This window comes from Mesocricetus auratus, unplaced genomic scaffold (assembly GCF_017639785.1).
Source record: "Mesocricetus auratus isolate SY011 unplaced genomic scaffold, BCM_Maur_2.0 Super-Scaffold_100004, whole genome shotgun sequence".
NCBI classification, from domain to species: domain Eukaryota; kingdom Metazoa; phylum Chordata; class Mammalia; order Rodentia; family Cricetidae; genus Mesocricetus; species Mesocricetus auratus.
In genome coordinates this window covers 88,476,622-88,498,634 of record NW_024429189.1, presented here as the reverse complement: position 1 = coordinate 88,498,634, position 22,013 = coordinate 88,476,622, and the positions used below count along the sequence as shown (strand labels likewise).

Below are 22,013 nucleotides of genomic sequence, written 5' to 3'. Positions count from 1 at the left end.
TCCAAAGAGAAATAATTCTCGCTCTCCCCCACTCTGTCCTGCAGCTCAGGTATGTTCCCTGGGTCAGGGAAGCTCTAGGTTGGCACTTTGGCAGCAGCTGCAGATGTTGTCTCTCCATTCACCATACCTGGCTGCTTGAGGCAGCTCTGACTGGGCAGTTTCCACATTCTTTCACAGGAGAGGAAGTGTCCTGCTTGGTCACTTCTGGGACAGGCTTCATCTCCTGCACCTGTATTACTTTAGCATTGATGCTTTGTGCGAACTTCCAGATGTTCATTAGCACAAGGCTTTGCTTTCTTTAAATTTTTTTCCTGAGGAACTCAGACTTGATGCAAATCATGTCACATTTGCTTTTAGTAATCCAGATAGGCCTTTGCCTCTAATCTCTAGGTTGAGGTCCCACTCTAAGGGCACTGTTCTTTAGACATGCTGGTCTAAATCACTTAGAGCCCCAAAGACCTTCTGACTCCATAAAGATTGCCCCACTAAAGGCCAGCAAAGCCGCAGAATCCCAATGACAAGGGCTTTTGCGGTTCTTGCTGAATCCTTCTGTCTCTAGTGAAACCACTCCCTCAGACTCCTTCATTGCTTCCTTCAGATCTAGTTCCCTCAATAGTGCCTGTCCCTCCTCTATTGTCCACCAGCCCCTGATATTCATGGGACTTCTACTAATGAAGACCAAGGGTCTCTAATGACTCCAGTGAGCCTCTCCATCCAGGACTGCTACCCCTCATAGAGCGTCAGGCCGTGTAGCTTGCGTCTCAAGGGTGGATGTGTAGTTATATTGCTTGCTCGGTTTCTCTGCCTTTGTAGTGCTCAGACTGGTCCCATCTGCTCCCATATTCCACAGCCTCACAAGCCAGGCTATGGGAGATTCTTCCATTGCTTGTTTAAAGCTTTCCCCTAAATCCAGCAATTGCAGTGCAGAATATTCTTCGATTACCATGGTCTCTCACACTGCACCTTTGATAGATCATGGATTTTCCCTTTCTCTGTGTCAAGGGTCAGACTCATAGGGTATTTTTTGTTGCTTAAAGGATACTCCCTTCCTCATCCACCCTGGACTCTTTCCACAGGTTCCAGGTTTTGGGGTCCCAGAAGGGCTCTTTATTACTGGCCTAATCTGGGACCTCTTTCCCCTTTGGCTCCATAGCCACATTTCTCCTCTTTTGTCTAATTAACTTCTAAGTCAAAGGCCAATAGAGAAGCCTCACTTCATAACCCTTTCTTGCTACAATTCCTCACCCATATCTAAAATCTCCCTCCAGGATGCCACCCTAGACTTGGATAGATAGATCTCTTATTACCTGTAGCAGTGTCCTGGACAACTCTGCAGCTTTTTGGTGATACCTCTGTCCCTGATGTGCTACTCCTAAGGCTTGTAAAGACTTGCTAGACTTTTGGCTATTCTCAAAGTATCTATACTCCCAGGGTAGACCCTCCCCATCAAGCATGCATGTCACTCCATACCACCTAGAAGAAGACTGCCATCTTGAGATTTCTCCTACATAGAGCCAATGTTCAGGTGGCCTCACTACCTTCTGCACTATCCAAGTCCCTGCTATCACCCCCACACGCTATAGATAACAAGCTGCCATGTCTTCAAATACCCTTGCCTCACGCAGCTGCCCTTCAGACATTTGTATTCCCATATCAGAGACAACACTGTTGCTCTTCCCAAACTCGTCCTTGGCTTTGTTGTGTCCTACTGACTATGACAAGTGATGTTAAAAGTCCCTCTCTGGGGAAGATGTTTCTTTTGAGACAGGGTGTCACTGTGTGTCCCTGGCCAGCCTGGAACTTACTGTGTAGGCCAGGCTTGTCATAAACTAACATTGATCCACCTGTCTCTGCCTCCTGAGTGCTGGGATTAAAAGTTTGCACCATCATACCTGGTTATCTGATCAGTTTTATGAAAACAAGGTAGCTAATTTCCATAAATTCACTTGTATAACGATAATAAAAACATCCACTTTATGGGAAATAAACTTTTGTAAATAGGCTAAGCATAGAAGAGAAATTAGATGATAATCTCCCTCCTGCCCTTCTTCTTCTTCCTGTTTCCTTCCTTCCTTCCTTCCTTCCTTCCTTCCTCCCTTCCTGTGTGGATGGTCCAACATGCTCTCCTATGCTTTTCTTAGGTATCTGAGGCAGGGCAGGTCTGAGACACCATCAGTTTTGCAGAGTCTGGTGTGGTGCTGCTCTTCAGAATGTTTGGGAGGCAGACACAAAGGGGTCGCACGCAAGTTTAAGGTTACTTGGTGAGTTCCAGGAAAACCGAGAAGACAGAGCAAGGGCTGGGGAGATGGGCCAGTCAATGAAGTTCAGATTTCCAGTACCCACGGAAGCTGCTGGTGCACATCTGTCAGCCCCGTGCTGGAGAGGCGGAGAGGCAGGTCTCCAGAGCTTCTGGACACTCAGCCTAGCTGAATTGCTAAGCTCCAGGCAGTGGGAAGCCCCGGCTCCAAAAGTAAGATTGAGAAGTGATCAAGCAAGACTCCTGATGTCAACCCCTTTATAAACACGCGCACACACACACGCGCGCGCGCACACACACACACACACACACACACACACACACACACACACACACACACACACACACACAAGCTTTGAGCCTGCGAACCTCCTGTTCGGCCTTCTGAGTGATTGAGACTACAGGTGTGGAGTACCACATCTGTCTTAGGAACATATATTTTGAAACTTACAAAAGATACATGATGTCTCTAACCCTAAGGTCATAATAAATACCCACAAATCTAAGGTCTGACCTCCAAAGTGCATTTCCTTTCTCTTCTCATGCTTGCTGGATTTTTATTTAAGCATTTTGGAAAATTTGACATCCTCAGTTTATATTATTTGCTTAATATTCAACTAAACCATTTTCAAACGTAGTATAGACAGCTGTATTCAGCTTCAATGTGTGGTTATTTTGCAGTTCATTAATGCTATGAAATTTGTGAACATACATATTTAGGAAAACTGGCAAGCAGGCATTTTTGTCTCAATGCTATCATCACTTCTGCAGATAACTGTCTGAGTATATCTGTAAGAGGCAGATGGTCTCTTACACACATTGAGAAATGAATTTCAGTCTCTCCCTCTGTCTCTCTATACACAGGCTTACACATAAGGAAGAGGGTACAGGTAAAGACAACTCCCATAGGATTCCTCCCATTTGTCCTTTCCTGTCTGTCATTCTGCAAATGTGAGAAAAATCACACTGTCTGGCATTCATTTCTCTCCCATTCCCTATTCATGAAGCGGGTGTGTGAAAGCCAGGTTGCTATTTCCTGCTACACCACTTCCCTTTTCGTCACTCCAGGCTGCTGTCAGCTTACATGAGCCATCCGATGGATGCTCTTTTAGGGGTACGAGAGGAACTCTGATGGAATACTTGGGGGCAGGTGCAACACGGAAGGGAAGTGAACGTCTGCCAACCACTGCTGCTACCTCAGTCCTGTCACCAGGTGGCAGAGACAGACGTTCTCTGTCAAATGGCCCGAAGTTCATCAGAGAAGAAAGAAATGGAAGGTTTTTACAGCATTTGAGCTCATATAACACGCTCATTTCATCTATGAAATGTGTCATTTCTGTATTTGGCACTGCAGTTTTAGGAACATGTATGCCTGTATGATTATAGTCCTTTGCTCCACTATTCAGAACATATGTGTGTATATAAATATGTGTATATGTAATAGATATGCATGTACCATAGGGAACTCGATAGACATTTGCTTGTATTTATTTGCCATGCATAAAGAACACAAAGACGAATTAGACACGGATCTTGCTCTCAAGGAGTATTTGTCTTTCTGAAGTGACAATTTTATTTTTATTTTATTTTTTTTTGAAATAGTATCTCAGAAGGTAGCACATGGTGACCTTGAACTTGCTATGTGACTAAGGCTGGTCCAGAACTCTGATATCCTGACTTCACCTCCCAAGTGCTGGGATTACAGTTATGTACCGTCATGCCTGGTTATTAAAGTGACAATTTTATTGTATTAAATTGCATATATGTGAGCATATGAGTTCAGGTGCCCACAGAGGTCTTCTGAAACTAGAGTTACAGGTGGTTGTGAGCCGCATGATGTGGGTGCTGGGAATTAAACCCAGGTTCTCTGGTCAAAACCCCCTGGTCCTGCCTGTGCCCTGACCAGTAGGGCACAACGGGAATTGAGCCCATGGGAACCTGGAATGGTGGAACAAGAGACAAGAGAAGGTGACAGTAAGACAACATGGCTGATCTAGCTGCATTTAATGAGAATTCTGTACAGGCTAATATTGGGGAAATGAGGTAGGCGGATGGGGCAGAGGAATGTGGGACAGTGAGGGAGGGGTCGTTGCCTAGTAACCAGGCCACTGAAGGTAAGCAGGTAACAGGTGTTGGCAAGGTTAAAAGGTGGCAGAGGGAGGGGGTTAAGCAATCTAATTGTGGAATGTTTCCTTTTTGCCATCCGTTATTTCCTATGAGCCCAAGTTCTATTCATTAGGAAGCTGGGGAGGGGATGGACTATTCTTAAAAAAGACTGACAATATTTACAAGAGGTTCTAAATAACAATGATTGCTCCCAATGTGCCTGAAAATGACAATTTTAAGCACAGGATTTGTCTCAGAGTTTTTGTTGCTGTGAACAGACACCTTGACTACAGCACCTCCTACAAAGGAAAGAACATTTAATTGTGGTGGCTTGCTTATAGTTCAGAGATTTAGTCCATCATCATCATCACCACCACCACTGTGGGGCATTGTGGCCAGGAGCATGGCAGTGTGCAGGCAGACATGTTGCTGGAGAAGTAGCTGAAAGTCCTTCATCTTGCAGGTGACAGGAAGTAGTCTGAGACACTAGGAAGTATCTTGGGCATAAATGAGACCTTAAAGCCCACCTTCACAGTGACACAATTCCTCTAACAAGATCACAACTACTCCACAAGGACACACCTTCTAATCGTGCCACTTCCTTTGGAGACCATTTTCTTTCAAACCACCACACTCCATTCCTTGGCCCCCAAAGACTTGTACCCATATAATAATGCAAAAATGCATTCAGTCCAACTTCAAAAGTCTTCATCATCTGTAACAGTTTCAAACTTACTTAAAAGTCTAAAATTCAAAGTCTCTTCTGAGATTCATGCAATCTCTTAACTGTAATCACCTGTAAAATGAAAATAAAAAGCATATGACATACTTCCAACATATAATGGCACAGAATATATATTACCATTCCAAAACATAGGGAAGAGAGCATAGTGAGGAAATACTGGACCAAAGCAAGACCAAAGACCAGCTGGGCAATCTCCAAACACTGCATCTCCATGTCTGATGTCAGATCTCCAACTCCTCTCAACTTTGTTGACTGCTACACACTTCTCTCTCTTGGGCTGGTTCCACTCCTTCTTAGCAGTTCTCCTCAGCAGGTATCCCATGGCTCTGGCATCTCTAACATCTTTAGGTCTTCAAGGCAACCCAGGCTTCAGCTTCATAACTTCACAGCTTCACACAATGGCCTCTCTAGGCCTCCATTCAGAGACACATGCCTGGTCTCAGCAGCTTTCCTTAGTCTCAGAGGCAAATTCCATAATTCTTTTCTTCTATCCTTAACTCTAAAGCTGGAACCATATGGCTGAAGCTGCCAAGTCCTGCTCCTTCCTGGGGCTGGAACATGGCTCCTTATTCAATTACATTTTCACCAGAAAGCTTTCTGTTTTCAATATTTCCTTCACTGCCTAAGCTTGACTGATCTGGAACTTACAGACTAGGCTGGCCTCAAACTCAGAGATCCACAAGCCTCTGCCTTCTCAGTGCAGGGATTAAAGATGTGCTCTACCACACTTGGTTCTAAGCTTTTATTTAATTCCTTTTCACAAATTGCAAATTTAGCTGGATGGGATCTTGCTCTAATGTGACCACTCCCTTTATTCCATTTTTTGGGGATGGGGGTTGGTTTTTCAAGACAGGGTTTTTCTGTGTCTTTGGAGGCTGTCCTAGAACTAGCTCTTGTAGTCCAGGCTGGTCTCGACCTCACAGAGATCAGACTGCCTCTGCCTCCCGAGTGCTGGGATTAAAGGCATGCGCCACCATGCCTGATTTATTCCATGTCTTAATCTATTTCCTTGAATAGATTTAGCTCCATTCCACTTTCTGGTGCTCCCTTTCTCCTTAAATACTTTCCCTTGTTTAACTTGTTGCTTTTCATTATATATCTTTATTAGAGTTAACACTAGTAAACACACAACAGAGTCTATAGTAGGCTGTTTTGAGATTTTCTCTGCCAATGGAATTAATCCAAAATTCTTCATTTTAGCCTTAGGCAAACTAATCAGACAAGGGTAAAAAGTAGCCACATTCTACACCAAAATATCACAAGAACAATCTCTAGGCAGCATACTAAAATTCTTCTCTTCTGAAGCCTCTTGGGTCAGCCCCCCACAGTTCAAATCACTCTTCACACCACTGCCTTCCATGCTCCTACTAGTATGGCCTATTAAGCAGAACTTAAAGCATACCACTGCTTTCCTAACCCAAACTCCTAAAGTCCAAATTCCTCCAACAAAGCATGGTCAGGCCCTTCACAGCAACACCATTCCTGGTACCAACTGCTGTCTTAGTTAGGGTCTCTATTTCTATGAAGAGACAACAGGGCCACTCTTATAGAGGAAAAATATTTAATTGTGGTGGCTTGCTTACAGTTCAGAATTCTAGTCCATTTTCTTTATGGTGGGAAGCATAGCAGTGTGCAGGCAGATGTGGTGCTTGAGAAATAGCTGAGAGTCCTGTATCTTGCAGGTAGCAGAAAGTGAACTGAGATACTGGTGGCATCTTGAGCATATATGAAACCTTAAAGTCTGCCTCCACAGTGACATACTTCCTCCAAATAAGACCACACCTACTCCACAAGGCCATACCTCCTAAGATTGCCACTCCCTTCAGAGGTCATTTTCTTTCAAACCACCACAGGGTCTATGAATACTAAAATCTGATAGGGGACTGGAGAGATGGCTCACTGGTTAAGAGTACTGACTCTTTTTTCAGAGGACCTAGGTTCAATTCTCAGCATCTACATGGCAGCTCACAGCCATCTGTAGCAACACAGCCAGGGGATCCAAAGACTTCTGTTCTGCTTGAGTACCAGGAACACAAGTGGTACACAGATACAATTGCAAGCTAAATAAGTGATTTTTAAACAATAGAATTTTCTAGAAGGCACAGTTCAGACTTAGAAAATAGAAGCATAATTTTTGTATTATTTACATAAAATTTTAATTTTTAATTAATTCTATTGCTTTAAAAATAATTTTATAATTATGAAACAGTTGCAAACATAAGACTTCTTACATATTCTTTACCTAGGTTACCCCAATGTTAATGTCATGCTTGATAAACCATAGTACACTTAGCAAAACTAGGAAATTAACATTAGTGAAACACTATTACTAAGACACACACTTGATCTATCACTAATATTATTGTGTTGTAGGATTTGAGGTAGGATATTACCTTATGTTCGGTTTTTTTGTTTCTTCTGTTTGTTTTATAATTAGCTGCTTAATTTGGGCAGGTGTGCACGTCACAGATATCAGAGGATAACTCACAGGAGTTGGTTGTCTCATTCCACCATGTAGACTCTGGGGATTGAACTAACTTTATCAGGTTTGGCAGCAAGCTCACTTACCCACTAAGCCATCTCACTGACCCTTTTTTAATTTTAAAGATTTATTTTATTTTATGTGTCTGTGTAAATGAGTGTTTTCCATGTGTGTGTGGGTGACTGAGGAGGCCAAGTCTCTTGGCACTGGAGTTGTAAGCCACCTGATGAGGCTGCTGGGAACTAACTTTAGGTTCTCTGGAAGAGCATCAAGTATTCTTTCTGCTGAGCCATCTCTCCAGCTCCCTGGGTTTTTGTTTATTTTGTTTTTTGTTGCTTTAAGGGGGGGATGATAAGTAGCCTGGAGCTGGAACTCACTTTGCAGACATCAGTGACCCTGAACTTTCTCTGAATCTCCCTCCCGTGTTCCGTATCTGCTAGTTTTCGTGTGTCTTTAGGCTCCTGTAGTCTCTGACAGTTCTTCAGTTATGCTTTGCCTTTCACAACGCTGGCACTTTTCAATTACAGTAACTAGAAATCTAGCAGGATGCATAGATCAGTGTGGGCTTATCTGTCTTTTCATTATTAGACTGAAATTACAGATTTACTTTCTGGTATTTTACCTAAAAATAAAGGAAGTGTGTGCCTTTCTCATTGCTTCCAATCAGAGGAACATGATGTTGACAGGTCTAATTTCTAATGATTGTTAGCCATGATCATTTGGTTAATTTGGTATTCTTTTTTTTTTTTTTTTTTTTTTTTTTTTGGTTTTTTCGAGACAGGGTTTCTCTGTGGCTTTGGAGGCTGTCCTGGAACTCGCTTGGTAGTCCAGCCTGGTCTCGAACTCACAGAGATCCGCCTGCCTCTGCCTCCCGAGTGCTGGGATTTAAGGCGTGTGCCACCAACGCCCGGCTAATTTGGTATTCTTACAAATGTATTAGGACTCTGACAGCCCTAAAAGCTGGGATTGTTCTTATTACTAATTGCAATTCTTCTGTAAGTAATAAATGCCCCTTCCCTCCCATTTCTTTATTTCTGAATAAATGCATGAATATTTATTATATGCCTTGGGTTGATATAACATTGTCTGTACTTATTTGTAGACCAGATTATTACAGGTTATATAATATTATCCTTACATATTTGCAGACCAGAATATTACTGCTTTCCCCATTGTGTGCCCTTTCAGGCCAACCTCTGGCTTAAATACTGGCCGAAAAAGGACCATGTGGTTGCTGGGAATTAAACTCAGGACCTCTGGAAGAGCAGCCAGTGCTCTTAACCCCTGAGTCATCTCTCCAGCCCCATTGACAGGTAGTTTTAGCTTTGGTTTCTGATCAGTTATAGAAGTAGTCATTTCATATGGCATGCACTTGTTTTATGGTCTCTCCTGAAAATTTTGTTTTTAATCTATTGAAGCTGTTCTGTCATCCCAGAGCATTTCACTTTGATTTTTAACAACAGCCATTAGGTCCTTTAGTTGCTCTATGGAGGAGTTTCGCCCATGTTGACAGGGAATGATTTAACCAAATTTTACACTGGGGACCCCAAGGTGTTTACCAATGGCAAAGGGTTACCTTGTCTGTCTCTTGTTGATCTGCAGTTGTTATTCCCATGTTGGCCTTTGCCACACTTTAGGAATACTCCAGAAGGCTGGGGCCTTCTGTTTGTATTATCCTCAGAAAAACATTGCTTTCTAGGAATGCCTTGTAGAATAATCCTGTTCCCAGGTTGTCCATGAATTTGCCAGCTGCTTCACAAAAGGTGAGTGCATGCCATATGAAATGACTACTTCCTTAAATCTCTTCAAATTTAACATTTCTATTGGATCCCAGTTAACTTCTGCATCTGGTGGTCACTCTTGTATGGTAACTGGATAAATTAAGGTTAAGTTTTCTAATGACCTTAGGCTGTTCCTCTTCAGTTTCATCATGTAATGGTGAGGTAGGTTCTGCTCTAAATTCCTCTGTGTCTTAGTATTTTTCTTATTTTCATTAGTAGGTCTTTCTAAGGCTTTACCTTACCAGTAGTAAGTTTTTCTAAAGCTTGTATCTTATCGGTAGTAAGTTCTTCTAAGGCTTGTATGTTATCGGTCAAATTTTTCTTATTTTCATTAGTTTTTCTAAGGCTTGAATCTTATCAGTAGCAAATCTTTCTAAAGCTTGTATCTTATCAATAGCAAGTTTTTCTAAGGCTTATGTCTTATTAATAGTAAGTCTTTTTAAGGCTTATATATTGTCAGTCAAACTATCATATTTGGCACAGTTATCAAATCATTTTTAAGGATAAAATATGAGTTACCAAACTGATAATAATTATGTCCAACATTATGTTAATTCCAGATAAATTGTTTATCCCCTCATTTATTTTTCTCCATTTGTAAACTATTCATAGTAGCACTAAACAGGGTCCTAACTCCTGCATTGTGATATTCCTGATTATTAACATGGAAAAGGTTCCCCCCACCCCCTTTTTAATATCCTAATTCCCCATTTAAAAATTCCCAAGTGTCTCAGCACATTTAACAGGCATGGGAAAATGCATGAGGGTAGGGAGGTGGGGGTGGGTAGCCAGCTGTAGTGGCAGCACTCTGGGGAGGGCGTTGGGGGTGCTACAAGCTGTGCTAATTCCACACTTGGGCTGGGGGTCGATGTGGTTTCTCATGTACCATGTATGGAGGGACTGAGCTATCTGAAGAGCTAATGCATGGAAGCCGGTAGGAGAAATCCATGTGTATGGGACACCACATGTGAAGGACCACCTGCCTGCCACTAGCAGTGGTGGGGTGGCTGACCGGGAGTATACTCCTGTGGTAGCTGCTGCTGCCAGGCCACTTTGAAGTCTGTGGTGGTGGCAGCAGCAGTAAGAGTCTAAGCCCAAAGCAGGTCTAAAGGAAGCTGAGCTGGCCTATGTTGGTGGCTCAGGGAGTAAGGCTTTTGTGGCAGGAAATAAGGGCAGAGCCCGGTGGTGGGGTGGGTAGCCCCAGTAGAGTTTTGGGGGCCAGGGGCAAGCAACAGCTGAAGGCTGCTGTAGAAAAGCTTCAATGGAAAAAAAAACCACAGATGCAGAAAAACAAACATGGCGGTCCTGTGGGGAGGGAAACAAAGCTGGTTGCTGCAGCATTGGTGTGGTGGATTCATTGACTTGGTATGGTTTGATAATGCCACGTGTTAGCTTCCACATGAGGCTGCCAGACGTAATGATTACCTAATTTGTTCTAGGATAATGAAAACTTGGGAGTCAGAAATTGAGATAAAAACCTGAAAAAAAATCCAAGAAAAGCAGAGGAATTGGCTGACCCTCTCTCCACATTTTTCTCCAACCCCATTTGCAGCAGAAAATCTCTGAAACTCCTCCTGTCCACTCTTTCCCTGTCCTAAGTCCTCCAAGAACTCTATGGCTAATTCTGGTCAGCAAATTGTTGACTCCCTCCTTTGATTCAAGATTGCTTTATTGACACATTGGATTGGCTGTACAGACAATTCTGCAACACATATGCGTATTTCCTGGCTAAATTTTTTTTCTATGAAATTTTAACAGTTAAGGCACTTTCCCAGAGGGCTCACAACTGTCTGTAACTCACACACTTCTGGCTTCTTGGGTACCCACATGCACATGCTAACACACACACACACACATACACACACACACACAAATAAATAAATAGAAAATAAAGCTTTTTAAAGGGGGAGAGAGCAGAGGCATGTCTCAGCAATTAAGAACATATATTCCTTCTGCATAGGACCTGAATTTGGTTTGCAGTACCCACATCAGGTGGCTTACAACTGCCTATAACTGGCTCCAAGGGATTCCCACATCTTTGGCCTCTATACCCAGGTATACATCCACAACCACACACACACACACACACACACACACACACACACACACACAATTTTTAAAATCTAAAAAGAAAAAAAGAAGCAGCAGGATTATAAATCTAAGATACCCCCAACATAACCTCTGAGTTCTCCTGTACTCTTATTCATTTCCCTTTCTTTTTTACTCTTTTTCCTTCATCCCGCCATTCCTCCTTTCTCCTTCCCTCTTTCCCTCCCTCTTTCCATTTCTTTTTTTCCTCTAGCATTTCTTTACTTTCTAAGTTTACGACATAGACACTGCCGTCACAGAGACTTCTAGTTAAATGCTTATTGGTTATTCAGTTGACATTTGCACTTTTTTCTTTCATTACTATTATGTAAGCACTGAAATTTTCCATAATTACCCTGAAAGATCAAAGCATGACAAATCTAGGAGGAAAGGAAGAGAAGAGGAACTAAGCAGATGATACTTATTTTCTGGTTCCTTGCGTTTGTGTTGTTAAAGTTTAGGGCAAATTACCCAAGCTTTCTAAATCTGTTTACTGTCCTGAAAGTGGTAACATTTACATGATGGAGTCATGAAGACTAGATGAGCATTTAACAAAAGAAGAGTATGGTTGTTTGAATGTCTTTGGTCCCCATTAGCTCATAGGGAGTGGCACTATTACTACTTTGGCAGAGTAGGTAAGACCTTGTTGGAGGAAGTGTGTCACTGTGGGGGGTCTTATGCAGGTTCCCCATTTGTCAGACCAGAGTCAGTGATGTCTCACTAGCTTGGGTCAGCTGATTCTGTGGGTTTCCCCATCATGGTCTTGACTTCTTTGTTCATATTGTCATTTCTCCCTCACTTCAATTGTACTCCAGAAGCTTGCCCAATAGTTAGTTGTGGATTTCTGCATTTGCTCCCATCTGTTTCTGGAAGAGGGTTCTAACTTCTCTGGGGTTGTGGATTGTAGATTGGGTATCTTTTGCTTTATGTCTGGTATCCACTTGTGAGTGGCATACAATATTTGTCTTTCTGGGTCTGGGTTACCTCACTCAGGATAGCTTTTTCTAGTTCTATTCATTTGCCTGCAAATTTTAGGATGCCATTGTTTCTTACTGCTGAGTAGTACTCCATTGAGTAAATATACCACATTTTCTTTATCCATTCTTCAGTTGAGGGGCATCTAGGTTTTTTTCCAAGATCTGGCTATTACAAATAATGTTGCTATGAGCATAGTTGAGCAAATGTCCTTGTGGTGTGACTGTGCCTCCTTTGGGTATATGCCCAAAAGTGATATTGCATGGTCTTGAGGGTTAATCCCTAATTTTCTGAAAAATCACCATACTGATTTCCACAGCAGCTGTACAAGTTTGTACTCCCACCAGCAATGGAGGAGTGTTCCCCTTTCTCCTCATCCTCTCCAGCATAAGCTATCATTGGTACTTTTGATCTGAGTCATTTTGATCAGTGTAAGATGGAATCTCAAAGTGATTTTGATTTGCATTACCCAGATGACTAAGGATGTTAAGCATTTCCTTAACTGTCTTTGAGATTGTTCTGTTGAGAATTATCTGTTTAGATCTGTACCCCATTTTAAAAATTGGTTTATTTGGTATTTTGATGTCTAATTTCTTGAGTTGTAGGAGCTCTCTGGTAGAATTTTTGGGGTCACTTATGTAAATTATCATATCATTAGCAAACAGTAGATAGCTTAACTTCTTCTTTTCCAATTTTTATCCCCTTGATCTCCTTTTGTTGTTGTGTTGTTCTAGCTAGAACTTTGAGTATTATGTTGAATAGGCATGGAGAAAGTGGACAACCTTGCCTTGTTCCTGACTTCAGTGGATTGCTTTGAGTTTCTCTCCATTTAGTTCGATGTTGGCAGTTGGGTTACTGTATATTGCCTTTATTATGATTAAGTATGTTCCTTGTATCCCTGTTCTTTCCAAGACCTTTATCATGAAGGGGTGTTGAATTTTGTCAAAGACTTTTTCAGCACCCAATGAGATGATCATGTGTTTTTTTTTCTTTCCGTTTGTTTATATAATGGATTACATTGATGAATTTTTGTATGTTGAGCCATCCTTGCATCTTTGGGATGATAGCTTCCTTTTTAATAGAATCCTTGCTTCCCTTTGAAACCTCATGAATGAGGTTCCCACAGTGTGTATTACTCTTATACTACTATTCTTCAGACCCTGTTAATACCAGGTGAGAATAAGACCACTACCATAATTTGTGCCAAATTTGAAGCAAGCTTTCGTTAAATACTGGTGAGGACTCTGGCCAGAACCATTCTGGGGTTCCCAATGGCAATGAGTCACATTTTGCAAAGGCTTATAAAGGCAAATTCATAAGGCTGTGTATTTCCCACCAGGTCCAATCAGGGTCAAGTATACATCCTGATGTATTTCCTGCTTTTGTATTTCCTACCTACATGTAATCAACACAATCAACGCATTTGAGTCATACAAGCTGGTTTAGGGAACCAAAGTCTTGTGGCTTGTTATCTTACAGAAACAATAGTCTCCAGCATTTCAGAAAGTATCTATCCTTGGGCAAGGGGCTTACAGGTTAGAGCCATTTTTTGTTTTATGGATCTCTTAGGCACAACCATTAGAACTTAAAACACAACTTGGGCTCTCAAAGCTCCTCCAAGAACAGCCTATCCACAGACTGTTAAGAGCTTACAGCAAGAAGGGTGGTTGCACCGACACCGGTACATAGGTGCCGCCTGCGTGTCTAGGGTCTAGGTCTAGGGCGTGTCCTTGGTCTAGAGAGCAGGATGTCTGACTTCCGGTTGCAGTGACTGTGGTGCTGATCACCTGCGATCGAATTAAAAATGGGCGATGTTGAGAAAGGCAAGAAGATTTTTGTTCAGAAGTGTGCCCAGTGCCACACCGTGGGAAAGGGAGGCGAGCACAAGACTGGACCAAATCCCCACGGTCTGTTTGGGAGGAAGGCAGGCCAGGCTGCTGGATTCTCGTACACAGATGCCAACAAGAACAAAGGTAAGTGGGGACACAGCATAGATTGCATCTGTGATTGCATGGGTGTAACCAATGGCAGACTTACCAGGAATATAAAACACTTAACCACTGCACCCCTTTCTGTTCAGGCATCACCTGGGGAGAGGATACCCTGATGGAGTATTTGGAGAATCCCAAAAAATACTTCCCTGGAACAACAATGATCTTCGCTGGAATTAAGAAGGAAGAGAGGACAGGCCTAATAGCTTATCTTAAAAAAGCTACTCATGAGTAATTCCGCAGCCTTATTTATTTATTTATTTATTTTGGTTTTTCGAGACAGGGTTTCTCTGTATTGTCTCGGAGGCTGTCCTGGAACTCGCTTTGTAGACCAGGCTGGCCACGAACTCACAGAGATCCACCTGCTTCTGCCTCCCGAGTGCTGGGATTAAAGGCGTGTGCCACCAATGCCCGGCCGCTGCCTTATTTATTACAAAACAAATGTCTCATGACTTTTAATGTGTACCATAATTTAATTCATACACCAAAATTCAGATCATGAATAGCTAACAATGTTTTCGTTGGACAGTCCTGATTTAAGTAAAAATGACTTGTAGTAAAGTGGGTATGATCTTTTTTAAAATAACAATTCCAGCTGCATAAATACTATCTCTGCTCTCCTTTTCTCAATATAGGATTGAACTTAATTATCAAAGTTCTACTTTCCACAAAAGTGGGGGTGTCACCTCAAACCTATTGGATGGCTTTATACTTAAATTTATATGACTGGGCATATGAGTATGTTTAAACACTGGGGAAAAAAACTGTCACTGTCTTGGAAATGAGAAGACTCACCTGTGTTTCAGTTTATATTCACTGGTCTGTTACAGGCAATCATCAGGAACTTACTGTCTATTCTTGACTTGATGATGTCATTTTAAATAGAATTCCCTAAGTCAAAGGATGCTGCCTTTTACCACTGAAAGGCACTTACTGTGGTCTATGTATAATATCAAATAAAGAGTATAACAGTATTTAGAACTTCAAAAAAAAAAGAGCTTACAGCAGCCAGTTTTTATTAAGGATTTATTTATTTGTTTTATGTGTATGAGTGCTCTATCTGTACATACAACTTTATGTGAGAAACAGGCACCAGATCTCATTATAGATGGTTATGAGTCACCATGTAGTTGCTGGGAATTGAACTCAGAACCTCTGGAAGAGCAACCAGTGCTCTTAACCACTGAGCCATCTCTCCAGCCCCTGCCTATGGTTTTCTTTTTTTTCCAGTTTAAATTTAGATAAGAAACGAGGTTGCTTCACAAGTCAGTTCCAGGTCCCTCTCCCATTCCCTCCTGCCTATGGTTTTTTAAGTTCAAAAGTTCCTAAGTCATCTTCTAAAACCCAACATGGTTACTTTCTTCACAACAACCCCACACTTCTGGTATCAACTTCTGAATTAGTTACTTTTCAGTTCCTGTGACACAATACTATGACCAACTAGGAGGGCTTACAGTGCCTAAGAGGGAGTTCATAATGGTGAGGAAGGCATGGCAACAAGCAGGCATCATGGGAAGAACAAAAGGCTTACTAATCATGTCTTACTACACACAGGAAGCAGAAGAAGCAGAAAGGAAGTGAGGTGAGGCAGTCAACCCTCAAACCCCAAGTGACATACTTCCCCCAGCAAGGCTATAGCTCCTAAAGGTTCTATAGTCTTGCAAAACACCACCACCCACTGGGGACCAAGTGTTTAACCATGTGAACATTTCTCATTCAAACGGCCACAGTGTCACACAATGAAAAAGATTTCAGTTATTAATGAAGTTGTGTGTAAATGGAAGAGAGCCATCTCTGCATCATAGCATGTATCCTGTATCCTTCCCTTTTATTTATAATGGTTTTTAAGAAATGTTTTTATGACTACATAGAAAGGCCTATGCAGAGAAGAGCAATGAATAATTGAATTGTACAAGTCAAAAAAGATTAACTTACAGCCAGATTAATGAATTCCCTTGGATGTGTTCTCATTTCTAAAACTATTCATTCAGGAAACACAAGGATTGTATTGGTAGTAAGCATGCCTCTCTGTTTTGTTTTTCTGCCACAAAATGAAAGCTCTATTTCTATTATAACTAAAATTTGGCAGAGTCAGATTATTTTTCTTGAAAACCATGCAATGTTTCCTAAACTGCCATAAACTATCGTGCAGCAACAATTTAAGTTGCAGAGTCTGCTGGTTAGTTCGAGGGGATATTTGCCTTTTTGTCAATGGGATTAGTAAACTTTTTCATCAATGGGATTAAGAGACTCATCTGCCCTGCGTCAGGTAATTTGTCTCATCATTTCAGAAAACTATTTCTTCCTAAAGAAGGGAATAAGTTTTAAAATGACTTCAAGTCCACCTGAAATCTAAAGGTTTTGTTGTTGTTGTTGTTGTTGTTGTTGTTTTGTATCTCTGTGGCTTTGGAGGCTGAAATCTAAAGTTTAAGTGAAACATATAATATTAAAGAAAAAACTGTCTCTTGGGCCCAGTGAAGGAACGCAGGTCCTTGGAGGAGCAGTCAGTGCGGTGAATGGCTAAGCCATCTCTCCAGCTCCTCATTCATGAATTTCTTATCTACAAATGCTCACTGAGTTCTATCAATTCTGAGTTTTCCTGGGATTGGAGCATAGTATATGGCAGCCACTTAACAAATGTGAAATAATGCATGAAACAAAATAAGAGTTATGGGTTTGGGGATAGTCCAGTGGTAGAGCATGTGTTAGCATATGTGAGGTCTAAGAATTTGTTCCTCTTAAAAATCCTACGAGAATGATCGCTCTACCACTTAGAGCATCCAGAGCGCCTTTCCAAGATCATCCACAGTTTGGTCTCTACTTATCCAATATTTCTTCAAAGTAATACTTCACAGAAACTCTATATTCCACTCAAATTTCTTACATATCTTCTCTCACATATACTTCTGCTATGATTGTAAGTCCTGTTTTAATCATATTCTCAATCATCTCAGAGTGCTCCCAGCATAAACCATCTCTGATGTATGCTTTTAGTTGTCTTCTTTTATAGCTTTACACAGATTTTTACACGTATAAAACCTTAGCATTTCAGTGAGTATGTGTCTTAGCTAGGTTTCTATTGCTGTGATGAAATAACACTAACCGAAAGCGATGTGGGTTTACTTCAATTCCCAGTTAGTTGCCATCTATCACGGAGGGGGCAGTGTGTACCTGAAGCAGAGATCAGCCATGGAGGAGTGCTGCTTACTGACTTGCTCCTCATTGCTTGCTCTACCTTTCGGGGGGGGGGGGTGGCAGTTTCGAGACTGGGTTTCTCTGTGGCTTTGGAGGCTGTCCTGGAACTAGCTCTTGTAGACCAGGCTGGTCTGGAACTCACCTGCCTCTGCCTCCCGAGTGCTGGGATTAAAGGCGTGCTCCACCACTGCCTGGTTGCTCTCCCTACTTTTTTACGGTGCCCACAGCCATCTCCAGGGATGGCACTGACCCCAGTGGGTTGGGTACCCATCTACCAGTTAGCAATCATGAAAATGTCTCTACAGGTTTGCCTACAGCCATCTGATGGAGGCATTTCCTCAACTGAGCTTCTTCTTTGACTCTAGCGGTGTCAAGCTGACAAAAATTAACTGGGACAGTGTGTATTAACTTCAGTCATGATGTCTAATTATCTTACATGAGTTTATTAGTGTATTTCTCTAGTGTATGAGTTGCAATCCTTTGCATACCATTCAGTATGTGAGCTAAGTACACAGTAGAAAGTGAAGACAACTGTTTGACCTTGTAACTTTAAATTATGCTCCAAGGGTTCTGATGTCCTCTTCTGGTCTCCATGGGTACCAGGCATGCAAGAGATACACAGACATATGTTCAGGCAAACCACCCATCACACATATAATTTTTAAAAATCTATTGATAAAATGTAACGATGGGGTGAGAATGATCCTACCTTACCTTTTAGAAATATTGCTATGATTTTTATAGAATTTTATACAATTTATTTTGATCATATTCACCCTTGACTCCTCCCTACAACTCTTCCCAGCTCTGCCTCCCACCCCACCCCATTTCTCCTTCTCCTCCTCTTCTTTTAAATAACCCATTGAGTCCAGTTTGGGCTGATCTTATACTCTTGTGTGTGGAGTCAACCACTGGGACATAATTAACCTCCTGGGGACTACACCATTAAGGAAATTTGTTCTCTCTTCTCCGGGAGGTCCCTAATTATCAATAGCTCCATAGTTAGGGGTGGGATGCATGAACCCTTTTCCTCTCCATACTACAGGGTTGACTGGCTTGCTCTTGGGCAGGTCTTTAATTTTTTAAAAACTAGATTTATTTTTTTAATTTTATGTATGTTTCACCTACATATATGTCTGTGCACCATGTGTGTGGCTGGTGCCTCCATAGCAGTCAGAGAAGCCTTTGCAATCCTTGGAACTGGACTTATATTGGTTTGTGATGGAAATAGACCTGAGAACTAGTGCTCTTAATGGCTGAGCCATTTTTCCAACCTGTGTACAGGCAACAACATGTGTGCCATGAGTTTGTAAATGCAGCGGTTTTGTCATGATCAAAGATAGTGCTTCCCTCAGGAGCCCCATCTCAGTTTAAACCTCACTGCTAAAATCTTCCATTTGTTTTCTGTTGTGTAGTTACCTGTAGGAGAGATAAGAGTTCCTATGTCTGATAAAGAAGGTAGGGTAAAATTTAATGGAAGGACAATAGAGAAATAATTATCATTTAAATGTCACCACAGCCCACATTTTACTAACAAGGAAACAAATTTGAATTATGAAAACTATATAGCTAATTCCAGGCAGAGCCAGGACTTAACTTAGATATCTTTAAAACCCTGAGTGTGTGTGTGAGGGGTTCTCTTTGAAATTTCATTTATTTATTAATGTAATAAATTTAATTTTAAAGTGAGATTCACTCATAAAAGTGACAGAAAGTTAAACCATACAAGTTACAAAATAAGTAAATTTCTGGGCACTCTGAAGTTCTTTTTTTGTTATCTTTGTTAGCCATTTCTGCCTCAAAGAATGTGACTATTGCGTTCCACAAGGTGGCAGCATTGCTTATCCCTCAACCACTTTTCCCCCAGGCTTGCACTGTCCTGATCATTCAGAGTCACTGATGAAAATTTAAGTTTTCATCTTGGTGTCACAATCAGTTCCTGACACTGAAATGCCAGGTCAAAGCCAGATGCCTAACTCATGAAGAGAAACAGGTCGACAGAGCTGTCTGTGGAGAGAGACTTTAGGAAATAGGTCAGGGACAGAGTAAAGGAAACAGACATACACACACACACAGAGACAAACATACAGACAGTCAGACAGACAGACACAAAGACAGAGGGAAAATACAACCTGGAGTTCTAGGAAGTTGGGAGTTACCCTCTTTGGGGGCTGAACACCCTTTCACTGGGGCATCTAAGACCACCCACATAGCAGATATTTACATTATGATTCATAACAGTAGCAAAATTACAGCTATGAAGTAGCAACAAAAATAACTTTATGGTTGGAGTCACCACAAGATGAGGAACTGTGTAAGGGGCTGCAGCATAGGAAGTTGAGAACCACTGCTCTAGAAGGTCATGCCCATCTTATTAAGCTCTGTGACTTGCCTTGTTCTTTGAAAAATGGCTAGCACCTCTGGAGGGTCCAGAGGCAAAAGCTTTGAGAGAAAGTGCTCTTCCATGTTTTCTTTTTGTTTGTTTGTTTTTGAGACAACGCTGTGCTGCATACACCAAGCCTGCACTCGTCATCCCTCTGCTTTAGTGTCCTGAGTGCTGGGACTCCTGTTCCCTTTTCCTTCTGCTCTAACAGCCTAGTGATGACCCAGCAGTCTAGAAGGCAACTCAGAATAACTCTGCTGATCAGAGCACATGCTGTGCAGGTGAAATGTAAACCTTGTCTTCTAAACTGCTGATGTGAGGGTTGTCGCTGCAGTTCAAACACACATGCACTACAAGTGGGCTCAACATCACTCCCGTGAGGGATAATTGCTTCTTAGAGGGCAAACGCCATATCTTTATATGTCTAAAACATGGATATATGTACACTCCACAACCAGGTACTTATCTGCAATCAACTCTTGGGGTGGGGGAGATGAAGGTCAAAAGTCTAAACAGGCTCCTTTAAGAGATGATAGTGAAATAAGGTTCAGAAGCATTGACCTATGAGCAGGTTATTAAATCTAGTGGTTCGTTAAAATCTCCTGGGGTGTTTTTAAAAACAGTGATATCCAACCCTACTTCTCAGATTCTAAGTTAATTGGTGGAATCTACATGTCTTTTGTTTTTGTTTTTGTTTTTTTTTGTTTTACGAGACAGGGTTTCTCTGTATTGTTTTGGAGGCTGTCGGTCCAGTCTGGCCTCAAACTCACAGAGATCTGCCTGCCTCTGCCTCCCGAGTGCTGGGATTAAAGGTGTGCACCACCACCGCCCGGCTCTACATGTCTTTTTTAAAAAAAGATTTATTTATCATAGGTCTGGAAAGATGGTTCAGTGTTTAAGAGCATTTGCTGCTCTTCAAGAGAATCCAACTTTAGTTCCCAGCATCCATATCAGGTGACTCCCAGCCCTCTGTAACACCAGTTCTGGGGGATCAAAGCCCTTCCTCTGGTTTCTGTGGGTACCCATATGTATGTGGTTTATATACTCACAAACACACACACACACACACACACACACACACACACACACACACGGCACGGCACGGCACGGCACGGCACGGCACGGCACGGCACGGCATGCACGCATGCACGCACGCACAGACACATAAAATATAAACAAGGAAAGATTTATATATATATGTATTTCATGAGATTTTGAGATTATGGGCATCATGTGTGCAGGAGCCTTGCAGAGGCCAGAAGACGCTATTGGATCTCCTGGAACTGGAGTTATAGGCAGTTGTGAGCCACCATGTGGTTGCTGGGAAATGAAACCTGGAGCCTTTGCAAGAGTAGTAAGTACTCTTAACTGGTGAGCCAACTCTCCAGCCCCAACACACATTTTGTTTTTTAAAGCCACCAGGGGCTTCTAATCTACAGGCAGGGCTAAGAAGCACTGTATCCGATGTTCGATGTTCTCAACAGCCAGCAATAGTGTTTTGGCAAGGTTGAGGATCCACATGAGGAGAAGAGACATAGCACAGAGCTCTCAGAGTGCCTGGCATGTAGTAGACTCATTTCTTCTTTCTGTGGGTTGTTCTGCCCTCACAAAAGATGCTAAAGAGCTGGCTTCATCAAGAAGAGACAGCAATGTCCACTTTCCATCTTTCATCACTCCCATTTCATGACACACTATTGGAATGCATAGCATCTTTTATGACTCATTTGGAAAACATAAGAAGGGAAAAATAAATGACTGTGGCTATTCCTGGCCTAGATCCTACAGTCAGCATTTTCTGCACAGATGCAATTTGGGAGTCATCTCTATCTTCAGCTGCTAAGCTCTGAATTCTGATTGGATGAGTTTAAGAGCTATTCAGCAGCATCCTTTATGTTCTGTATCCAGAGACTCTTGAGATCCCAGAGGGAGACTGTCATGTGCATTGTAAAGCCATAAAACTGGAGAGTTGGCTCAGTAGTTAAGAGCATTAGGTGTATTTTCACAGGTCCA

At 41.9% G+C, this 22,013-nt stretch overlaps 1 protein-coding gene across 1 annotated transcript; it reads left to right on the top strand.

Annotated features, from left to right (window-relative positions):
- The first annotated feature begins 14,238 nt into the window (after positions 1-14,238).
- Positions 14,239-14,660, top strand: LOC101842058 (cytochrome c, somatic-like). The gene is made up of 2 exons (XM_005068527.3): positions 14,239-14,407; positions 14,515-14,660. The coding sequence occupies exons 1-2, from the start codon at positions 14,239-14,241 to the stop codon at positions 14,658-14,660; spliced, it is 315 nt and encodes a 104-aa protein (XP_005068584.1).
- The last annotated feature ends 7,353 nt before the right edge of the window (positions 14,661-22,013 follow it).